Source organism: Columba livia, chromosome 2, assembly GCF_036013475.1.
Source record: "Columba livia isolate bColLiv1 breed racing homer chromosome 2, bColLiv1.pat.W.v2, whole genome shotgun sequence".
Lineage (NCBI taxonomy): Eukaryota > Metazoa > Chordata > Aves > Columbiformes > Columbidae > Columba > Columba livia.
This window is the reverse complement of record NC_088603.1, coordinates 31,722,246-31,741,841: the sequence shown is the minus strand read 5'-3', so window position 1 is coordinate 31,741,841 and position 19,596 is coordinate 31,722,246. Positions and strand designations below refer to the sequence as shown.

General features: G+C 35.6%; 1 protein-coding gene across 5 annotated transcripts in view; it reads left to right on the top strand.

The window, feature by feature from the left end:
• Positions 1-19,596, top strand: part of CRPPA (CDP-L-ribitol pyrophosphorylase A) — a 117,491-nt gene that overhangs the window by 43,563 nt on the left and 54,332 nt on the right. For all 5 annotated transcript variants that reach the window (XR_010470056.1, XR_010470057.1, XM_065051215.1 and 2 more), the window contains exons 5-6: positions 2,534-2,579; positions 14,496-14,593. Coding sequence is in view for 3 of the 5 variants with exons in the window: in XM_065051215.1 (XP_064907287.1) it covers positions 2,534-2,579; positions 14,496-14,593 (144 nt within the window). In the remaining 2 variants the exon portion in view is untranslated. The remainder of the gene's footprint in view (positions 1-2,533; positions 2,580-14,495; positions 14,594-19,596) is intronic.

Genomic DNA, 19,596 nt, shown 5'->3' with positions numbered 1-19,596 from the left:
AGATTTCATATGCCAAGAACTGAAGTGCTCCCAATGGCCCCAGTTTGTTGTTTGTTTGTTTTCCAACAAGATGCAAAAAGATATTCCATCCAGAAAAATGAGAAATGAAATAAGTAATCATTGTTCAGTTGAGGTTTCAGAGGGTGTGGAACAGAAAAACTGCAGCCAATTAACAGGTGGGGAACAGTTTCTGAAGTCCAGGTATTACAAACTGTTTTTATCCTATATGGACCCGAACCTTTAAAGAGCAGATCTGGTATTTGTAAGAGTTTGGTTTATTTATTAGGTACACAAGCTCTGTAACAATAAATGACTCAAAGCTGTGCAAAAAGGTTACTTGTGTGTGCATGTATATTGTTTTATTGAGCTAACTCTTAATTATTCTACCTAAGCACTGTCTGCTTAGAGTGCGTTAGAAAAAGTAACATTTCAAAGTCACTTACCATTGGAACTAAAGCAAGAGAGAGTTTGTTTACTTTCTGGTAACAAATTACAAAATTAAAATCATTCTTTGTAGTGACAATAACCAGGCAGGAATATTCAAATTACTTTACTAATATAAATATTTATAAGTTCTATTATAAATGTAGTTTTAATATAACTATTTATAAGCTATTTAGGATCAAGACGACAAAAAAGGAAACAGAATGACACTATCAACACCACCTTTACAGTTGGTCTGTGCTTGATGCCTTTTAAACAAAATGACCTTAAATGTTCTGGGGCAACAGCCTCTTAAATAAAGTATAAAATAGTGTAACAATATAATTGTTGGAGTGTAATATATATGTATGTGTATAATGCAAGTGAAAACTGCATTGAAAGAACACTTCAAAAAGATTGGTGTGCATTTAAAGACTTAATGCTGATACCGTGAAAAATCCTCACCACTCAAAAACATACTTGCTATTGTTTGGCTCAGAATCTCAGAAGTAATTTTAAAGCTCCATTCTTAATGTTTCATTTTTCTGTGCTGTTTTCTTGAAGACTGGGTCTACTTTATAAAGTAACTTATTTTTAAAAACAGACTGTTTAGAAATACTTCTGCAGCTCGGAGAGATTGTGAACCTTGGAGTATGTGAGACCACTTTTGACAGAGCTTAGGTAGTTTTATTTCTTGAAAGGCTTTTAAATGATAATCTCTTACAGGTTTAGTGAAAGCTCAGTATAAAAGCCCTCTAGAAACAGGTAATTCAAAAGAAACCTCACAACAAAATTGCTCACTCAATAATTCAAGACATTGATTCTTCCCAACAGTATGTAAACTCAGATACCTATGGTTTCTCAGGCTAAGTTCATTCTGTGGTTGCTTCTCCTTCAGGACAAGCTGTGGGGAAGTAAGTTATTTTTTAATTTTAAAATAATATAATTCCTTGGAGAAATTGTGAGTAACGAGAAAGGTAATATCATTCATCTGTTTCTGGCTACAATACACAGCTTAATTTATGAGACGGAAAGGAAAGTGGTTACAAGAATCCTTATGTTAAAATCAAATAATTGGTTACTTGGAGACTAAAATGCTGATACCTGCAATTGTACGCTTCTGCTGTAAGATATACTTTGCAGCACTAGAGCTTTTGGAATCCTATTAATGCATTTCAAAAATAAAGAAAAAGGTTATTCAGACTCTAGAGAAACAAATGCAGAAAAGCCAGTATTAGTTTATTTAACATAAAAGGAATTTGCAGTAAAAACAACAAGTATTTAGGAGTTATTCTTGTGTCAGTTCATGTCACTGCATGTCATTGCAAAGACGTTGCTAGCAAAGACTGTTAGTATCTTGGGTGGCTGCTGTTTTTAGTTTCCTGTTATTTTATTTACAAAACCTAATACTGTGTTTGTCAACTGCTACAAATTGCTACAAAGGGAGATATGAAAGGTGTTTTTTGCAAGTACCAAGTAAATATTCAGCATCTTATTGTCCATCTACCTTGATCTGATTAATCTACCTTAATCTGATGAATGTCTTCAAGAAGATCTTGATGGTGTTTAATCCTCTGAAAGCTCATAGAAAGCCTGCTGTAGTCTCACTGACTCCTACTGATGGATTAAACTCTCATTAACAGTAATAGACTTGCACTGCTGAAAAATTACACCTATATTAGCAAAAGAAATAATGAGTCTTCTCCCTGGCTGTCATTTTTACAATCACAAGTCCTATAAAAATCAATCTATTTCACAATAAAATTATAGAGTAGAAATACAGTTTTTTAAGGAATCATGAAAATAGATGTGTGAAAATAGATACAGTATAATGTTTTAATGATTGTTCAAGGGGTTAAAAATAGTTTTAGGTTTCAAATGAGTTCTAAGCAGATCTAAGTATTTAAAAAAGGTTTCTCTTGAGTCCCCAGTAATTTCTGCAACTTCTGTTCTCATGACTTGCCAGAGATATTTTACCAGAATTAAGAAATTGACAATGTCATTTGTTTATGGTATTTCAAATGTAAAGAATTGCCTTCAGGGCATTGTTTTATTGGTTTTGCATTCCTTCCTGCTGTGTTAAACCTAATGAGACTTGTTTGTCCTTTAGGTGACCTACAAGCGGGATCTGTATGCAGCTGAATCGATTATTAAGGGTATGTGTTCGTCCTTGTGGCTGTCACTTTGCATATTCCTAAGCCTGATTAAGAATCTTGTGTGCTGTAGTTTTAAATGTCTTTAAGAAAAGTTTTATGAAGAATAAAATGTGCTTAGGTAAGTTGTTTTAGCTTGTTCACTGGAATACTTAAATTATGCATTATTTACCTTTATTTACTTCTCTTAGAATAGAGAACCTTATAAAAAGCTGCGTATATTACAGAGTCAAATAGAAATTAATTTTGAATGGCTTTATAAAGAATAAACAATTTTTTTCTTTCATTTCCAGCTCAATTCTGAATGTGTTCCATCTTTCTAATCTAAGTAGGAGACTGAAAATTAAATATTAACTCTTTAGGGCTCTTCACTCTTTTACATACAGCAACTTGTTTACCTAAATTGATATAGCAACTATATGATATTGAGGTATTCTGTTAATTTATAAATACCATATTAAATGAATTTTTAACCTTTTCCTGTACTGGGAACAGTGTTTTTGCAGCAGTTTAACATAAAAAAACCAGATTTACTCTTTATCTAGATTGACTCATTCTGAAAAAATGTAGAAAGGAAGAACTCTTAAGTACTGTATAATGAGCGCACTGAGAACTGAGGGATAAAATCCCAGAAACTGATTAAGAGAAAGGAACTTCCCTTTGGATTAAAAATGTCTTTCCAGAGAAAAGAGTGTGGTTCTTATTTCAGAAAAACAGAGCAAACCCCATGTACTGTTTAGGGCATGGTGAGTTACTGACTGGTTGTTCACTTTGGTGGCTGATGTGTTGTTGCAATATCCGGTATTGGTTTAGCTTCTGGTTTGGGTAAATTAGGCCATGCAGAGATCAGTTCTGTTGCCGTAGACAGGCTAGAAAGCTTCAACAGAGCTCAGATATCACTGTGGCAGTCTGTATGCCACTTCTTTAGATCTCCTGGAATGCAGCAAGTTTGAAGTTTCTGGTTCTTACAGTGGGCAAATATTGCATATTAGATGTGCTGCAAGAACCACCTGACTGGATTTTTCCGGCACGTATGGAGGAGATAGGGCTGGGAAGTCTTGGAAGTTCTGTTTTTGACAGGGAATGAGCTCTCATCTCCATAGCTGGAGGCCTGGGATTTTTGAAAATCTTGTTTTGAATAGGATTCCTAAAGGTTCCACACTCCTCTAGCTTTCAAGATTAGGATTTCCAAAAGTATTAAAGACAAAAAGGTGGCTTGGAGTAGGTAGCATGAATTTACAAAGGGGAAATTGTGCCTGGCCAACCTGATAACCATCTTCAGTGAAATGAGTGGCTTGGTGAATGAGGGGAGAGCAGTGGATATGGTTTGCCTTGATTTCAGCAAAGCTTTTGACACTATCTCCCATGACGTTCTCCTTGACAAACTGATGAAGTACAAAATAGAATGGTGGACAGTGAGGTGGATTGAAAACTGGGCTATGGTAGGCAGAGCATTGCCAGCAGGTTGAGAGAGGTGCTCAGCACTGGGGAGGTCACATTTGGAGTGTTGGGTCCAGTTCTGGTCTCCCCTGTACAGCACAGATATGGTCATACCGGAGAGATTCAAGTGAAGGGCCATGATGATGATTGAGGTAGTGGAGCATCTGTCATATGAGGAGTTGTTGTGGAATATGGACTGTTATTCCTGGAGAAGGCTCAGGGGGATCTTAGCAATATGTGTAAATGCAAAATGGAGCAGACTGAAGAAGATGGAGCCAGACTCTTCCTCTGTGATGTTCAGCAAAAGAGAACAGGCAGTGGACGCAAACTGAAACACAGGACATTACATTTCTACATCTGGAAAGCCTGGGAATTCCTAAGATTCTCAGATTTTTTTATTACAAAGCTGTGAGGTTGGAAGGGAGACTGTCTGTCTTTGATTTCCTAGAAATGATTAGTTCAGCTGTGATTGACAATATGAGCATCTCTTGGCTTATAAATGCCATTTCTCATCAGCTTTGTTGAGTTACTGAAAAGAATATTTCATCTCAGAAATTACTTTGGTTAATATTTTCAAACCAGTATTTTTAGCTTATTTAAGCTACTGGGAAGCTTTGAAAATGGGGTTGTGACCTGACTTAAACTGGAAAAACATTTTCAAAATTTGCAGTTTCTCCATTTTGTCCACTTATTTTTTGATAGCTGTTGGATATTTACAAACTTAATCCAAACAGAATTCTTTCTGCCATTAAGAGATTTTCAGAAATTAAATCTAGATAAGTTTTTGATTATCAAAGCATTTTTTTCTCAGTTTTTTGAAATTCTTCTGCTCTTGGAAAAGTAAGTAGTAGTTTTCATTTAATTTTAAGTGATCTTTCCTTGGATAAAACAATTCAGTTTGCATATAAATCTTAAAAGCTCAAATATTGTTATTATGGTTGTCATATGAGCAAAATGGCTGATAAGACAAAAATAGTTAATTGAATGAATCAGTATGCATAAGATGGATTTCATGGTACACTATAACGTAACATTAAACAATGATTTTATCTCCTTGATGAGTAGGAATTGGAACTAATAGTTTACCTTGAATGATAGATCAATGAAGAAAGGGAAGCTTCCAACCTTTGAGAAGTGCAAAACTATAAAAAATCAAGTTATTTTTTTCCAGTCTAAATATAGATCCCATTACACTGTTCTCGCTGAACTCCTAATTCTAACTGTGTATGTATGTTTTTACAGGACAGAAAATTATCTATACTTTTAAGTATTATCTATATAGCAGAGACTGTAGAAGGAAAAAATCCCTCTGGTAGTAACTTTAATTAGGAAATGAAGAAGTCAGATTCAGTGGCTGGGATGTGCTGTTTTGTTACAATGTTTGTAAACATTTGCTGTAACAAGAATTGTTGCACTTCTGTCAGTGAAGCTTGCTGAAGCCCGTAGTGACAGCATAAAATGATGTAAATGCCATGAATCAGCTTGACGAATGGACTATGTTGGTTGAATATTGAGAAAAAGATTCAATATTCAACTTGGAAAAAGTCTCAGTAAACTTGTAGTTCTGTGTAAACTTTGATCTTCTTTTCCTTTTGCGTGTGTATTTTTCATATTGATTTACCACGTATGTACTTAATATTTAATGGCAATTTTTCAGTCATTACTGTATCAAATAGATCCACTTTAATTTCCATTTTCCCTGAACTTAACTGCAGACTGTATTTATTTTTTCAATACAAAGGCCAATTTGTTGAACTGTATCATTCAGTATTAGTCAAATGCTTAAGAGTTATTTAGTTCAAAGGGCCTTCGGGATGTAATGAGGATGTGTAAACTTCAAAGAAAAATCAGAAGTTCTTTCTCATCTTGCAGTTTATTTCATCCTTTACTAGAGACGTTCTTCTGTAGTGGGCGAGGAGAAAGCCAGATGGGCAACTTATGTGAAATGTGTTGCTTCATGTAGCTAGAGAAGGAGATAGCGCCCTGCTCCTGTCACTCATCCTGTCTCTCAGCTGTCCAGTTTGCTTATTCTCCTTCCCCACATATCCCCGTCATTACAGGGCAGCTCTTTGGAAGGTGGGAACAGAGCCATCACACTTCTTGTGGGGAAATCAGAAACAAATACAGTGTGAAAAAATGGTTTATCTCCTGCTGCCCTCTCATCCTTATAAAGGTGACTCCTTGTATTATTTTAATCAGTGCTATCTTTTCTTCTTCAGAGTTTATTTGAAAGAAAAACAAGTAGTATTTTGAAGTGTTCCGCTTAAAAAAATTTTATAGCAGTTTAAGCTAATTTTATGTAACACATGCACATTATTTCAAGCAAAAAATTATAAACCTGAAACAATACTGCAGCTTTCATGCAAATTAATTTCAATGTTCCTGTCTATATGAGAGTTTCATTAATCACATAAGTCATTAAAGATGGTTACTTATAATTGATTTTAAAAATAAAATCCGTTCCAAGCAGTTTTTTCTAAAACTGATTGAGTAGAAAATGGGGATGCCACTTATTCAGATGGAGGGAACATTCACTAAGTTCCTTTTTATAACTGGAACAAAAACGCTGTATTAGTCATTCTCTATGTACCATTCATAGATACATATTTTACATGTGTATTGCACCATGTTATCAAACTTTTTGTTTTCACTAAACCAAGTGCAATCTTCTCCAGCTGTTGGTTATGGTAAATATTTATGTAGCTTGAAGTAAAAATGAAGACTTGCATGGTTGTAAATCAGGCTTTACTTGATCCCTTACTTGATCTTTATTTATCTAATGGTCTGTTACTATGGCAGCATGCAAAATACCTGCTTCAGTAACCACAATAGTCTTTTATTATGCCTGGTCTGTATGGAAAACTGTGTTTTAAGTTCCTTGAAGTATAGATTTGCTTTTTGTTGCATTGCATGATTTCAGGAAGGGAAAGCCTTACATATTCTTCACTCCTTATGCAAGCAGTGTAATAAGAGCCCTCCATAGCAATTTAGGACACCTCATAAAAGATTTATCTTACATAATTAATTGTATTTAATGAGGATTTGAATAGACACTGTTAGCACTCCAAGTCTGTGGTTTGAGAATTGTGCCCTATCTATTCTGTGCCCTTCAAAGGGCTTCAAATCTTCACATTGATATAACATGACTTATTTTTAGTGGACCATTGAGCCATATGAATTAATGTTAGGTAAGTCACAGTTTGCGCCACACTTAAAGTATATTTAAGGGGGGTGTATTTTTTTTTGACCTCCTGAGCATTACTCTGTTGTACCCCCTTGTTGCATCATTCAGTCTCATGGTTGCTAGTTTTACAAAAGTAGTCTTAATAGCAATATCCCACTGTGTTGTGCTGTGCTTATGGGAAACCTTCAAGTGCACATCATCTTCTAGAACGGCAACCATCGTACAAGCCAAGGTAGGCTCAGTTAGGCCTTTCCTATGAGCCGAATGATTGACTGGATCACAGTGTCTGCTTTTCTCAAAAATTCAGAACCTCCTACCTGGTGTCATTACCCTTCTGTGTTTTCTCCCACAACTTAGGTAGCTCTTTGCTGTGTGGTAGCTACTCACTGCTCTTTATGAGCTTCTGTGTTAGGGACCGGCTGGTGTCATGGAAGCGTGTCACAGAGACTGATGGGGAAGCAACCCCTGCAAGAAAGTGGCAGTTTCCATACGATGTTTCTTGTGATGGTTTGAGTGATAGTCTCTGGAGAGAAGGGCTTTCTGCTGGTGCTCATTGGTCTGGCAATACAAACCTGGCTAGCAGAAGTCCCCACTGTGCCAATACGCTATTCATGGCTCGCACGAGACCCACATGCTTGTGAATTTTCACATACTGTTCAGCCATAGGTGTCCTCAGAGACAGGTTTTCTGGATATCTACCTCCTCTTTTTCCTTCCCTTTTCCTTTTCCTTCTTTAGGTTGATAATGAGATGCCAGGAACTCCAGAAAGGCAGGTTTATGGCAAGAATATGTGCCTTCTGATGTGGAATTTACTGTGTTTTGCCTTGTTAAAACTCATTTTACTTATGCTTGGCACTGGCTGCTGGGTTGTCTGTGATGTTGCTGAGCACAGCAACCAGCAATCTCTCCTACCTATATGGAGAAGAGGGTACTCTTCCTGACACTACATATCACTTTGTGTATAAATGGTGTTACCTCTGGGATGGTGGTCTACACAAGGGTTCTTTGTGTTAAGTTGTTGAAGAGGATGCAGGACTGAGATGCAGCATTATGTACTAGATAGTACAGTCCCGTATCGCACACTTGGGTGGATTCAGACTTCAGGTTTAGGCCGTGTAGGTGCCTGAAGGAGAAGTCCCGCATGAAACTGTAAGGCTGGGTTGCAAGCTCTTGGTGTGCCACCTTGCACGCTTCCAAGGCCCTCTGGAGATGTCCCAGGAGCTAAATGGGCAGGCTGGGAGGGTGTAGGGTACCAAGGACACTGGCCTCACACTGGCACCTCAGTACTGTTCGAGTCTTCACAACTGATTTCTTTATTATTAAGTGATCCAATGCACATTTTATGCCTGGATGAATTACATGGGATGCACATTTTATCACTGGATGAATTCAGAAGCGATGAAGAACATTTGAGTATACATACTTAATTTCGCGACTACAGTTCCAAATTTCATGTCATCTACAGTTCTATTTATTAGTGACTGAAACTTGGTTTCCTTCAACTTCAGAGAGTGACAGTTATCTTTTCTGTTGACCTGTTTGTTCTATTTAGAAAATCAGTTGAAGCTATATTAAAAATATTTGTTTTGATGAGAATTATTCACCCAACTTTTTTCTTTTTGCTTTCAAATAGCAGGGTTTTTGCTTTGAATTATGAACTTCAACAGATTTTTAAATACTTTAATGTTTATGCTAGAATATTAAGGTTACATTTGTGCCTATAAACAGTTTTGCCAAGGAACATGTTCCTTGTGGTTCAGTCTGACATGTTATTTTGCTGTCGTGTTTATTTTTGAGGTACTCTTAAATTTCTGTCTATTGTCCATGTCTTAACTAATGATTCTGTAACTAATCAAATTAAATATAAGAAAAATATTATGGTAATATATGTTTGGCAATTAAATTATGTCTGAAAAATTACAATTAATCATTAGATTCTAATTATGAGACTATTTCTATAGTCTGCTGTATTACAAATGTAGTTCTACATATCTAATAAGTCCCAAATGTTTCATAGAAGCACAGCTAGATTTTTAACTGCTTCCCTAATGAGACATAATAACTGACAAATTTCAGCTTGCTAAACTTAACTCAGGTGGGAGTAAGAAAAACATACATGCATGCATACATTTTTGTACTGTAGGTATTTATGTGTAGCTTTCATATTCAAGGCAATAAAAAGAAACACTTCACTAATGTGAATAGGCTAATGAGTTATTTGTCTTTGAGACTGTTTTCTTAAAACATGTCTTATTAATTTGCTTACTTCCTCAAGTCTCTTTTACACCTGTATTTTGAAAGTCTGAGTCCTAATATCATTTGTTTTATAAACAGTAAATTTAATGCTTTTCTTTAGCAGGTACAAACTTGTAGAGTATGCAGACAAGGGGGCACATGCTATTTTTAATAGTCTTGAAGTAAGCAAACATCATCTTACAATGAGGGTGACTCATCTAGAAATGTTGTTAAGATCAGGCTAATCCAAAACATCCTAAAAAATTTCCATTAGGACTCCTGCCCTCGGGGTAGGTATCTTTGAACTCTAGTTCCAACATGCAAACTTTAAGTGGTTCTTCTCAGTAGAGGATTGTAGCTTAGAGTTTGACTCTCTCACCTCCCCTGTTTTCTTTTCCTAAGGGCCTTTCTTCTGCAGTGACTTTTTCACAAGTGCATGCACTTGCAGATTGGATATTTTGCCTTTACATTTGGCTAAATAAGTATCAATTGATGTAGGTACACTCATGTTTTGCAAGTGCCAAGAAAAATATCCTAATGCCTTCAAACTGTTAATGTTTCTTGGGAGTCATATTCTTATTTTTGTGTTATATGAAAGATCCATGTGACTTTTTATTAAAAAAGAGAAAGGAAAGGGAAAGGAAAAGGGAAAGGGAAGGGGTGCAAGTTTTGTTTATCAAAGGACAGGTATCTTGCTGGAGATTGGCTGCATTTTCATGGGCACACTCATTAACCGGTGGCTCTTCTCTGCTCTGAGGCAAAGACATAGACTGGCTGGTGGGGAGGTTCTCCTTGGAATAGCTACTGTCAGGTGAAAACAACCCTATTCCTTGGCTTCTACCACAAAATGTTCCTCTCTTTCTTACATGCTGATACTGGTCGGGGCAGTGTCAAATTTGATGTTTGTTTTTTTGTGGCTACAGAGAAATGTGGAATGAATAAACAAAAAATGGTTAGATATTTTTGGTTACCTATAAGAATAACAATTTTGGCTCATTCTGTTGAGCATGAATCAATTAAATGCTTGGCAGTACTTATTTCATTATTCTTGTGTTTACAGTGGTAGGAGCATCTCTAGCGGGAGATAGTAAAAATGTCAAGGAGAACCATACTAAGTTTCCAGAGCAGTCAAGCCATTGCTGTGCAGAAACTGAAAATTACGTTCTGATAAATTAATTTGCCATTTTGAATCCAATACAAACTTCAGAAGTATTTTGATGAATAGAATGTACTTCCAAAATAGCAGGAATTGTAATGACAGACCAAGAATGGCATAGTATGAACATATGTTTACAAAAATAAGTGTATGTATAGACAGATATGTGCAATTAAGAGAAAATTTACATCTTTAGGCTAAAATCTATTTGCCATTCAGATGCCTTTTTATTCTTATGGTATTAATTCCCTAGGATATGATATTCATGATCTTCATTCAAACGTATTATTTTAATTGCTGCTTGTTTGTGGCGTGCTTTTCAGGTTAACCTTTTAAGTCATTTGTTAGAGTACATTTAATACATTATTTTACTGAGGTAGTGCCATAAACATGCACACATTTTAATTTGTAATTTTTGGTGAGATCCTAGGATAAAGACTGTAACAGGTGTTACTGAATAATAATGTGATCTCAGGCTTTCACAATATCAAAGAAGGGCACAGCAGAATTGAAAATTAAGTTTCCTGCTGGAGAGAGAATGAGTTTTAATGAAACAAATTCTGAAATCCTGTATTAAATTTATCTTTAATGAAGAAAATTCTTACCTCTTTCCTGATAGAGAAATTTGATGTTTAACCTAACAGAATTTTGTGTTGTAAAGTTTCAACTGTTGTTAATTTTATGCAAAAAGTACTTTCTGAGTGGATATTAAATGTGATGCAGTATGGGGAGAGTTACACTATAATCAGGTACAGCTGGAAGGAAGCCAAGAGTAAATGGGAGATGTGTATTGGGAAGAAGAAGTTTTAAGGGAAATAATAAGTTTAAGTAGAGGAAGAGGAAGCCAAAGCAAGAGAAAGATTTTGATAGGTAATATAATAGTGAGGGAAAAAAGAACAAAAGAAAAGCTTGGGCAGATGAAGGGGAAGGTATGCCATGGAAGAAGGGAAGAAAAGTGGAACAGTGGTGCATGGTGGGAGGACAAGAGGTAACAGGCAAAAACTGACCAAAGGAAGTTACAACTCAATAAAAGGAAAAAGTCTTTCACCACGAGGACAGCCAAGTGGTGAACAGGTTGTCTGGAGAGGTTGTGGAGTCTCTGTCCTCAAAGGTTTTCAAGAGCCAAGGGATTAAGTGGCTGAGCAACCACACCAGACCTCATGGGTGATCCTGCTTTGAGCAGGAGTTTGGACTAGAGGCCTCCTGAGGTTCATTCCAGCCTGCATTACCCAGCACTCTGAAGAAAAACAGAATTTTATTAGCTGAGTATTAAACTTCCTTGTGACATGACCATGACGTGGCTTTGCAGAATGACTGTTGAATTCACCTAACGGACTTCTGAAAACCAGGAATGAAGTGCTGCAGGCACTTAACTTTGCTGGTGGTCAGCAAGAACCCGTGAGATCCTTGGGGATCACAAGCTTGTCAGAGATGGGACATGGGCAGTTGTGGGGATGAGGGCTCCACTCAGCCTGCCTTCCCATGGGAAAGCAAAGGTGCAGACTGTCTAAATTAATGTATAGATATTTTTGGCCACTTAAATTGGGTTTTAATCCTCAGCTAGAACATCACTGTTGCTTTGTTAGGATGATTTTATAAATGATGATTTCCCAGACTTTATTAAATTTTCTTGATCATTTAAAAGCATGCAGCATCTTTTCAATGTGTGTGTTATAATTAATTTAGTTTTTCATACTTTATCAATAGACTTTCCACCTATAACATTATGTTCCACCTCCAGATTAAAAATACATTTTTTTCCACACTTCATTCAGTTTTTGCTTTCTTCTCTATTAAATTTAACCTACAAATCTTAGTCACTTTTCTGGTGGTCTTCTCTCGCTTCTCAGTGGTGTTACAAGAAGTTAGAAGTTTAAGGGGGCTGGGAAGAAGAATGAGATGAGCTTTTATAGTTGCAGTTTTATAGGGCAGCCTCCTATGAGGTTACTTCAGACACTTGCTGTTGATAACTGACGTATTTTTAAAAAGAATAGTCTGAGCGTAAGTTATGGTGCCTTTTTGGATTCCACAGCCTTCTTCCACATGTGGATTTTTGTAATACCTCTGATTTGACTTTCGTTGTTAAATTACTTAGTTCCATAGAATCTGGGTCCTTGAAATCTGATATACCAGTCTTATTTATTTTGTACGTCTATCTTGTATCTGCATTCTGTGTATAGTACTAAGTTCAAGTGGCTCTTGTTCTCTGATTTCAGTCTACCAGCGGTTTGCTTTCTGCTGGTAAGAAATTAAATCAATATGGTTTCCCGTTCACCCATTTTTTAGACTGTAAAGTTATTCTGTATTAAGTAGAAGCCAACTTTGATGCTTGTTCAGTATCTTTTTTTGCCCGGTGAATCTATGGGAAGATAATTTCTCCCACAGTTGTGGTATCCTGTGATTTCCAGTCGGGTGAGAACTGGCCATGAATTTTTTTAATCCTCACTTTCATCTGGTTGTGATGGTTTATAAGCAGATGTTTATTGTTCTCTCTCTTTCCTCCCCCCTCCCTATTCTTGCTAACTTAATACAAAGCCAGCTGTTACCACTGTTTTCATTGTCACATTATAAATATTGGACATAATAAATGGCCATGATTCATAAAATCATTATAGTTATCTTCTGGGATCTTCAGTGGTTAATTCACTTTTTCCTGTTCACAAAATACTGTTTAATTTTCACAAGTCACTTTTCAATAATATGAACTCTGCAGCAGCTTTAAAATTAATTTTCGGGTCTATATGTCTATTTTTGTGAAGAAGTCTTTGAATTTACAATAGCAAGTGAGATGTTTACTTAAGTAATGCATCTGATTAAACTTATTCTGTGCTATGTAATTAAAAAAAACCCTTTCCACGTGCAACAAATATGTATCTTTATATTCAGACTTGTTTGAAGAGCAGTTATGCCATATTTTTATAATTTCTTTTATGTCTTTCACTACTCATTTGTTTTGTGGTGATGTTTGGTATATTTTTGTCCCTGAAGTTTCATTGAAGTCTGCTTTAAATATAATTAGACTTTACATATATGAAATTTCTAGTGGTTTGTGGAATAACTTCCCCAAAGACATTGGAAATCTTATGTTTTGGTCTGCATATTGATTCAACATCTAACGGATAAAATCCTGAATCAGAAGTGGGAGTTCCAGACTTTGATTATTTTGATTTGTTTGCTTAAAGAAAGGAAAATGCTCACTATATCTTGAAACTGTAATCAGTAGCAAGAGAAAAATCTTAGTTTTCAAAAATATTTGCTTTATGGAGCAGATCAGGCGATAACTTGAAATTATTGTTCTTGGTATCAACAAAATACTATACATTTTTTTTTCCCCACACCAACAAAAGATCTAAGAAGTTCCCCATGCTGAAATCTTTGACTCTGCAACTTTTTGATATTGAGGTGAACAGTTATGGCTGCTGCCTCCCTGAACAGGAGACAGTAATATGCTATTATGTAGTAAAAATTGTTGGGAAGAGGATTTATGCTATCTCCTGGGTTTTTTTTGCTTTTCTCAATATTGCTGACCTTGCATTTAATGATCTGTTGAAGTGGTAAGTGGTACGAATTTTTCAAAAAGTTGTTTCCTTGGTTGTTGTCTAGTGTCAGTAACGTGGACCTGAACAAATGCCTTCTCACCTTTATTTAAATAGGCTCTGATGTTTTCACATTGTACAAAATAATATAAAATATTAATTTTATATTTGAGATATAAAAATATAGAAATGATGTAGTTATATTAACTGTGCCTTGAAATAAGTCATCTTAGAATTAAATTTACAGCTGTTGAAAAGATTCTGCCAGGAGACAGCAGTATGTGAACTGAAGGTAATGTTTCTCAGATTAGTAATTTTGATTAATTTATATTTGTATGAAATACTAAGGGTTTTTTTCTTGGTCACAGACAACCTTTCACAACAAGTTTGTGTTATTACTGATGTGAAGGAAGCTGCTGCCCAAGTAGGTTTTCTCCTTCATGAATCTCTGAAAAGCCAAATAAGAGTAAGTACAACTCTATGGCTGTAAACTCTGTGATGAATGTAACGTTTCTGGTTGTCACAACCTGCAAGGAATGGTCTAAATAATGTGAGTACAGAAACTGAGACCTCCTGTGTCACTGCAGTATTTATTATAAGGAATTAACACCAGGTGTGGAAGTTACCAAGAGAGGAACATCTTCTGCACAATTATGCTGTAGGGGGGGATTTTGCAGATTCTCTTAAAATGTATATATTAGATTAGAGGAGAAATTGGATCCAGACAACAGAGAGGCCATTTTCTTTAGATTTTATGAATTCAGTAAGCCTGAAATGTTACAAATATGTTACAGAGGAAATGCTTTTGTTACTTTGAAGTCTGAGTTCAAGTCTGAACCAATTAAAGAGTAAGTTGTATTTCTGCAGAGCTGCAAATCTAAAGTCAAATTTATCAGTCTTTTTGCAGAGAGATGGGGTGCATTTCACTCATAGTGCATGCTCATTAAAGCCTTTGCTGTAGTATGTTGGTGGAATTTTCTACTAGCTTTTAACTCTCTTTTTCATTATTCCTACTAATAGAACAATCAAAGATTTTCATTTTCTCAAAGGTGATTAACATTTGGTAATTGCTTAAATCTTGACTGGTCTTAATTATATCTTATGTGATGATATCATTTCTTTCTGCTACCCAGAGAAACAGATGGGGAATAGCTGTTCAAAAATAAAGGTTTCCTGATTCCCATGATGTTACTTCTGTTAAAGTTTTTATTGATGTCTGCCGGTCTTCTGCATTGTGTGCTCGGTTAATATTAGAATGTTCTTCTGTAGCAAACTATTGCTATTTTATATCTAGAAATGTCATTTAACATACTTACAGATTTTGTTTGAAAAAAATTGTATTTAGTGTAGAAAATCATGCTTTACATGTATTACATATCTGCATTTACAAGTGCAAAACATTAGCAGAATTGAATAAGATCTTTTCTTGTCTGAGTAGCTTGAACAATGGAGCAGAAGTGTGTTTCTGTTTCACTGATATCAGATCCATTGTTAGTTTTCCTTCTTTCTCTCCATTTAAACTTTTCTGCAATTGCTAGGAAGACATCATTACCCATATTAGAAAAGCAAGCACTTCTTTAAGCATTAACTTATCTAGATATTATGTAATCACTTTAATTAAACCTTGAGAAACTCTTCCAAGCCAGTAAGTCAAAGAATGCATTATGTTTCATCAGCCAACACTGTGACTCCAAACTTAGTAACCTCAAATCAGACTGGCATCAAAATTGTTTAAAATTTTCAACATATGGCCAAATTTACATTGCATAAACAGTGAACCATTGGGTTGGTCAAGTACTTAAATCTATGGTGCATTTGAATAAAATAATGTATAATGAGGCCATAAAATGAAGGGATTCCTACTGATATGGGACTGAATTTTTTGATGGCTCTATTAAAGCAGTTTATATAGTTGATGATTTCTGGCACCATTCTTCTCTTTTTTCATCCATGTTGTCTTTCCTCATAATGACGTTGATTGTTACATTTCAATTCAACACTTTCAAAACATACCTCCAAAGTGGCACCTGCCAAAGAACTCCATCAAGATCCCCATCTTCCTTGAAACATCCCTAGTCATTCATTTTATGAACCCTTAGATTGAAAATCTATAAAAAGTAATATATATGTATTGAGTATCTTGTTTTTAAACTGTAAAATCTCTAAGAGTTAATTTTTAAGCTTACTAATATACAGAACTTCTGAATTTGAAACACCTTAGAAAAAATATATCTGGCATTCTCAAGTGAAGCACAGTAACCTTGTGTACAACATGTGATAATCATTTTAAGTACATTAAATGTACCATACTGGAAGCTGCGCCTTTTCAAAGGGCTAATTGGAGGGTACGCAATCCAAATAAGACACCAATTGGGGATCACTCTGTAGAGTACATACTATCTGAAATTTAAACCAAGTATGGTCGATATTTTACCATTTTAGATATTTTTGACACTCTAGGTCTTAGTAGCAGCCATATTTACTTTTAGGATATTTGTTAACTTCTAGGTGTGTCCTTAATCCTTACAGAAGAATTCAAAAGAAATTCTATTAGGGGGATTTTCAAGAGAAACTCCGATAACATGATAATGCCAATAATGGGGAAACAGACCTGAAAATTAAAATGAGATAAAGAAAAATAAAATCTTTTCTGAAAACAAAAACCAACCAAACAACAAAACAAACATAAAAACAGGTTAAGGCAACAGTTATTGCTTGCAAAGTACTTTCAGAGTAGGTATTTTAATCAGTGATAATGTAAACTATATAACTAATAAATAAGTGTTTTACAGAAGATATCTTACTGTGCAAGACATAAGTTGAGTCTTTCCTTTGTTATTTAGCCTTTTCTTTTGAAGCAAGCAAACTAAATTGGGGTCGAAGGTGTTTACCTTTGTGACTGGAAATGATGTACTTCTGCTTATTCAGTGACCAGGGGCTACTATCAAATGAAATGTAATCAGCTGGATGAAGTCGCGTGTTCTTTTTGTGACTGGATAAATATCCACAAGCAGTATATAAAAGTATTTGGTTGGTTTTGATTAGGAAATGAACTAGTGTTGTACTAGTAGAAATTTCACAGAATCACAGGATGTCAGGGATTGGAAGGGACCTCAAAAGATCATCTGGTCCAATCCCCCTGCCGGAGCAGGAACACCTAGATGAGGTTACACAGGAAGGTGTCCAGGTGGGTTTTGAATGTCTCCAGAGTAGGAGACTCCACAACCTTCCTGGGCAGCCTGTTCCAGGGCTCTGTTACCCTCACTGAGAAGACGTTTCTTCTCAAATTTAAGTGGAACCTTTTGTGTTCCAGTTAGAACCCATTACCCCTTGTCCTATCATTGGTTGTCACTGAGAAGAGCCTGGCTCCATCCTCGTGATTCTCACCCTTTATATATCTGTAAACATTAATAAGGTCACCCCTCAGTCTCTTCTCCAAGCTAAAGAAACCCAGCTTCCTCAGACTTTCCTCATACAGGAGATGCTCCACTCCCTTCATCATTTAATAATTTCCTAATAATTGCATTGTCTGTCTGCTGGATTGGTATTAAGTGTGACTTTTAAATTTTGAATTTAACCAACTTGTACAGTTTCCCACTGCCCAGGTATTATTGTTCGATTTAGTTAAAGTAGATGTTGAATAAAGTTGAAAATTCAGTGTAGGACATCTGATAAGTAGAAAACCATTAAAGAAAGCATATTTATTATTCCTGTCTTTATGTTCTTAAAAGCTTACCATCTCTGCCTCTTTACACTACCTGAATATCAATTGCTACAATGACCAGAAGTTATTAAAAAAGTCCATATACATTTTTCTGTTTAAACACTGCAACATCATGTGACAAATGCTTTGTACTGAGGTGGTATTTTTAGGTAATTTTTGCTATCCCAAGTAGATGATAACTTTGATTAATATTAATTTTAGTTAAAAATACTTTTGCACAGGATAATAACATGATAAATAGAATAATTAATTTTAGTTAATTGATGTTGTGTTGACACTTCTCGTTGGGCAGCTGTGCTTACTTTTTCAAGAGGGAAATCTGATTTAATTTTTGCTGGATAATATAGCTGTAAAACAAAGGCTTAATGTACTGCTTTATCAAATTATTCAAGTTAAATCAAAACTCTGATGCATGAAATTAATTTTTAAATGCTCAAGAATACATAAGCATCATGTATTGTAGTATCTCAAAAAAAAATGTAGGCCTTCTCCCTTGAGTCATGTTCCATTTAACTTCTGAAAGACTCTGGCATGTGATATGCTCCTGTTCATCTATGTATGTGCAAGGCTGTGAAGATACCGGGGGTTTCTAGTTTTATTTCTGCAGAAGTTCAAACAGAACAGCCCAGGAGTATTGTGCTTTTCAAGTGTTTTAAGTAATTCTTGCCTTCTGTGTTTGTTTTATTTTGTTTTGTTTTTAAATCTCCTCGAAGTACTAAACATCAGCTATTTGGGGCTGCATTATCACATTTTCAGCCCAAAATGTTTCTAAAGTCTTTAATGCATAAACATCAGCCTCTGGGTTTCAAACCACCTTCCTTTGCCAACAAGTTAGCTCCAGGAGTATTATAGAAAGAGACAAATACAGCTTTAGATAACAGCTCAAAGCCTTTTAAAATGTTGTATATGGTCCTTTTGTTGGGTTGTGGATTAAGTGACATTTCGAGGGAACACAGCAGTGTCTTGGTTCTGTTGTTTGCTGCTACATATAATATGTCTCCTGGGCAGAAATAAAGCTCATTTGAGCAATGGAACAGTGAGGTTTGCTGGTTTAATAGAAGCAACATGAAGTTTTTTTTGAACTTATTTTCAGCTTTTTTACTTTGTTTCGAATTGTTATCTTCTCTTAGGGAACAAATTCCCTCTCCACTGTCTGGTTTGGTGTTTTACTTAAGGCAATCCTGAAGAAGATAATGTAGCAGAATCTACTTTTTATTTTAATTAGTATAAGATAGTTTCTTAGCTGCTGTTACAGTTAAAATTTGCAAAGTAAGTATGTCTGTGATTAAGACAGTATTTTAAAGTATTCATTGAGGAAATGCTTTTCAGGAGAAATTCTAAATGAGTCTTGTCATATGCAGAATCTTAGAGAATACCTGTGCACCTGGTCCGTCATACACACTCCATTGATTTTGTTAGTTGCATGGAGACAACGTAAATGTGTATAGGAACATTATAGAGATTTTCTCAGAATTAGTGGTCTAAAATCATGAGATCATCTTGATCCTATGAACAGTGTTTTCATCTTTGACCACAGCTGAACATCCTCATCGTGCCCTGGGAGCAGCACTGGTGTCCAATAGTTCCAGAGTGACTTTTCCTGCCAGAACGGTTCAGCAAAAACTTGCAGAAAACTGCAGGGTGTTGGACTCTGTTTCACTGTCATCACCTGAAAAATTGTGTAATTTACAGTAGCAACTGCCAGTTTTAAAACATTTGAATGACCAAACTGCCATCATGGTGGA